The 4,700-nt window shown below is 41.9% G+C and overlaps 1 protein-coding gene across 1 annotated transcript; it reads right to left on the bottom strand.

Moving 5' to 3' along the window:
* Window positions 1–988: 988 nt before the first annotated feature.
* Window positions 989–4,038, bottom strand: LOC104962829 (tripartite motif-containing protein 35-like). The gene is made up of 7 exons (XM_010791330.1): window positions 3,963–4,038; window positions 3,352–3,798; window positions 3,090–3,185; window positions 2,705–2,935; window positions 2,590–2,612; window positions 2,385–2,503; window positions 989–1,919 (listed from the first exon to the last, which is right to left on the bottom strand). Exons 2-7 carry the CDS (start codon window positions 3,772–3,774, stop codon window positions 1,375–1,377), a joined length of 1,437 nt encoding a protein of 478 aa, XP_010789632.1. The 5' UTR covers window positions 3,775–3,798; window positions 3,963–4,038; the 3' UTR covers window positions 989–1,374.
* Between the last annotated feature and the right edge of the window lie 662 nt (window positions 4,039–4,700).

Genomic DNA, 4,700 nt, shown 5'->3' with positions numbered 1-4,700 from the left:
TCAAAGCCGGTCGAAACTTAGCTAACCTCGAACCCCACCGGAAGATCATCCACGTCACTGCTGCAGGATCTTTGGGAAATTATTAGAAGCCTAATCAAATTACTAAGCTTTTAATATTTTCTATCCATCTTGTACAACCTATAATAGGCCCGACTTGTTTTGCATCCGTAAATAGTTTGTCCAAACAAAGGTGTCTGGAATAAAGGTCGATAAAAGGTTTTTGGGACACGCTCTTTATGGGTAACGAAAAACAGCTCCCTTGGTCGTCGAATGAAGGACTAAAATCCTGCGTAGTGACGTGAACGACTTAACCCTACGGTTGGAATCGATCCATGTCGCTTCCAAAGACAGCCGAGTTATAACGATGTAAGTTACGCTTCTTCTCATGCTCCCTGTCACTCTCCTTTAACTCCTCCGGTTACTTTCTTTTATTTGATGATTGTTTTTTGCCCGGCGCTTGGCCGGCCGGTTACCGCTGGTATTAAAAACATTTTTGGCGAATGGTTAGGTGGCGCAATAGTCTGTAGTGAAGGAGCGCGCTCAGGGGAGCCTGCTCGCGCTGCGCTCCGCAGCAAACAGCTGTTTGCTTTTCACCCAACAACGACAACCGACTCACAAAACGCTTTGTTGTAGCGTTGATAAACGAAACAATTTAACTAAATTGCTAGTCAAAATACCAATACCACAGGACCATTTTTTTAAAGCAATATTTTTAGTGGCCCGAGCGGGCAAAGTACGTTATGCTGGCCCGGGGTGTCTAAATAGTGCTTCCGGGCCAGCGGGCCATTTAATGTCGAGCCCTTCCGGTTACCGGCCGGCCCACATCGTCCGACCGGCCCACTTCAGTACCGGCCCATCGGGATTCGTCCCGAACGTCCCGATGGCCAGTCCGCCCCTGCTACAGGGTATATCTGTAATAATTGTATATATGTCTGTTGCCTGTCTTGCCAATTTAATTTTAAGCAGGTTGCACAAAAATCAAGGGAAGTTGTGGTATTTGCAAATCATTTAATTGTAGATTAGCACCCTCATTAGCATTTGCACATAAAGCATATAGTGCTTGTCATTTATCTGTAGATATAAACAAAATTGGGCTAAATAAACATTAAGAGTTTGACATGCACATTCAAGATTGGGTTACTCTGATTCATCAAACTAAAAGGCACACTGTTAGATTGTTTACAGAAACAACTTAAAATAAATATTTCAAAGTGCACAATTGGAAACCGTTTAAAACTGAAAAACAATAAGGACATTGTTGTGAGGGAGGAAATAAAGTGCTGAAATTATACCATTTGTTTCAATACTGTGTGAAACAAAACAAAAAGACCCCATTCATTTTTTTACTGAGTACAATGTAAAAGTTATGCACTTTCAGAAGTATTCAACAGCTTTCACAGAAACCTCCAGCGGCTCTACCTTTAAAGGACACTGCTGACACCCCACCCAGAAGTAAGGGAAGACCCTCTCAGTGATGGCGTGCTTGAAGGTGTAGATGTTAGTATTGTCTTGCGGGTCGTAGAAGGACACCCTGCCTTTGTCACAGTCCAGTTGCACTCTGATCCTCTGAGGGTTCCTCTTCAAGTTAAGCCTTGTCAGAGGAGAAGTGCCTGCAAAGTACATCTTGTGGTAAAAGTAAACGCACAGGTAGCCATTCTTCAGCACTGAAGACACTTTCTCTTTCCTCTGGACAGACTCTTTAGCCAAGCCGACCACCCACGCCGTGCTGTCCCCCACATTCACATCCCAGGCGTGCTTGCCAGAGGTGAAGCTCTCGCGGCCCAGCACCCCGGTGTCAGGGTCAAACCTCTCCGGGTTGTCGGGCATCTTCTGTTTCTCTTCACTGTCACAGACGCTGCTCAGGTCGTCTGACAGGATGAGCCACGGGGCAGCGGTGTTGGGGTCCAGAGTCACCGGGGCTGAAGGAAACACATTGTCAGCAGAGGTGGGAAGTAGTGAAGTATAAATACTTTGGTATTGTATTTGTCTTGCATCAGTACTTTACTCCACTATTTATTTGTCTGTCAACTTTTTACTTTCACTACTTTCATTTTTAACACAAATATCTGTACTTTCTTCTTCTTACATTTTCAAAACAGGCTTGTTTATTTAGTTTTAATCTGCATTTGGTGGCTTGATCATTATTATTTGGAGTCATTGCGTGCCTATTTCATACAGAAAAAAAGATTGGTGTATGTATGACAATGACAATGAAAGTTGTGTTCTATTAATATAAAGTGAGGTCCATTTACCAGCTTGACTCTATAAAACAGTTGGTAGTTATAGCTGCTGCTTTTTTAAACTTGAGTACATTTCAAAGCCCATACTTCTTTACTTCTACTTGAGTAAAGAAGTAACTAAAAGTAGGTGGATTATGGACTCACTGTATTTGACGATTTCCCCCATCTTCTCCCACACATGGAAATTTAAAGACCCGAGATATTGGGCCACATCGACGAGAGCTCCGGGAGCCATGACTAGTTCTTCAATTGGGCTGTCAGCTCTGCAGAGAGCACACTTTGGTTAGTCTATGTGACTTGTTGTGAAAGCAGAGAAAAATAAAGACAAATATGCAAGATTCTTTTTCACCTTGCCAATGTGCTCTTGCATTTCTGAAAAAAAGAGACAAATAATTTAAAGAAATAAAATATTTCTATGGAATTATCTATGCATTGCTTCACATTGTAAACACTCCCAAACTTACATGAAGGATAGAAATGCCCTCTGAAGCTATCTCGTCCTCTAAAACTTGGATGGATTCAGACACATATTCTATGCTTCTGGTTATATCTTCAATTCTTTGCATCATCTCCCGACTCTTATGCTCTTCCTCCCCCCGCAGAGCGTCCATCCTGGCTTCCTCCTCGGCTAAGAGGAAGCTGTGAAGCTTTTCAAACTCCTCTCGGGTCCGCCTCTCCACAAATCGGGCCTGAAGCTGAACAAAAATAAACATTCCTATTAGCATGGCTTTGAAATGACCAGAACATATATGAAATAGCATTGTTGATTTTTTTCACCCAGGTACAAATAGCATCTGTTTTAATTAAATGAATTATGTTGGCAGAAATGTCACAAAAACAGCAACTCACCTGAATGCATTCCACACTATTCTCATATTGTTTCTTCGTTTTATTAAAAGCATCCTTTTTCTCATGCATTGAGCTGAGGGCAGTCTTCATTTTCTCCTGAGTAGATAATAAAGAGAAAGGGAATATGAATACATGTTCAAAATAAATAGGTTTATCTTTAAAAGGCTGCTAACATCTTTAAACACAACAGCTGTTCGGGGAGCAAACATGCATCATTAGTCCACCTTAAGTCTACTTTAGATCTTGAAGGCATGGTGTTTACCTTCACATCTACGACAGCCTCACTGACAGGGCAAAAATCGTGCTGTTTGTGCTTCCTTGAGGTGTGGCAAACCACACAGATAGGCTCATTGTCCTGCAGGCAGAAAAGTTTCAGCCTTTCCCCGTGAAGGGGGCACATCTCCCCTGGATCAGAGTACAGCTCTCCGGCTGGGTCCTCCAGACCCTCACCCTCCTGGATGTAGGAGTCACACAGGTTCTTCAGGGTGAGACTGGGCACAGGGTCATCCACACTCTCGCTCCTGCACAGAGGGCAGTCCCGGCTCCGTCTGCCCTGAGTCCAGTACTGCTGCAGACAGGGGGCACAGAAACTGTGGCTGCACTTGAGGACCACAGGGTCCCTGAAGATCTCACAGCAAATTGAACAGGAGAGGTCCGCTTCCTGGAGGGAGAGCCTGCCTGCCATTCTGACACGTCGCTCCTGTTTACTCTGAAATGAAAGTAGAGCAGAGATCAAACAGGAGAAAACATTCTTTATACCCACAATCTCTTGCTATGTAAGCTATTCACTTCACAGTATAAACACTACAGACTCCTAATCTTTCTTTGATTGAATGTCCTTTTCATCTAAAAAATGGTTAGAGCCAAACATACCTCTCAACAACAGTCCTGTGACAGATATACGTGTTTAGACTTCAGCTTCCTGCTTCCTGTTTTGATGAGTCATCCAAAGGAGGTGGAGTCTAAGAGGCTGAGCAGGCATTAACCCTTTACTAGCCCTAACGTTATTTACAGTTAAAATGAATGGTTCCCAAAGGAAAACACTGTAGGGATTACCAGATGAAGCACAGGAGACAACTTATTTTTTTTTTGCTACACAACATGATTTCCTTTATTAAAAAAATACTCCAATTATATTTTTTAGATTGTTTTCCAAGATGTGTTGCTTTGCAATACAGTACACTTAAACCTCTACAAGGCTCTCAAAAGTATTAAACATGATGTTGTAGTCAAAATATTTCTGTAAAACATCTGTAATAGAAGTAGAAGCTACTTCCATAAACCAAAACAAATATGGGCGATGTAAACACTTTGCAAGTTTCAGTTTTGCTTGGTATGCTGGTTCCCGGTACAGTCAGTGTTAAACATACTCATTTACCATGTTCATGTTTATTTAAAGGCTAGCACAGCAGTTTGTATTCTGCTTTCTAATAATAAAATAAGATCTTAAGAATTAGAATTACATTTTCGAAAAATTCTAAGAAAACTTTGTAAAGAACGGATGATTTAAAGTGTCTGCTGTTGTGGGAAAGTTCTCTTAATATTTCTTACAGGAACTTCATCCTACAGTACTATACCTCTTTTATGGCACAGTTTTTTGCAACTTTTTCA

The sequence above is a fragment of the Notothenia coriiceps genome, unplaced genomic scaffold, assembly GCF_000735185.1.
Source record: "Notothenia coriiceps isolate Sejong01 unplaced genomic scaffold, NC01 NC01_scaffold00035436, whole genome shotgun sequence".
Classification (NCBI taxonomy): Eukaryota; Metazoa; Chordata; class Actinopteri; order Perciformes; family Nototheniidae; genus Notothenia; species Notothenia coriiceps.
The sequence above is the reverse complement of the archived record's forward strand: the minus strand, read 5'-3'. Positions and strand labels throughout refer to the sequence as shown.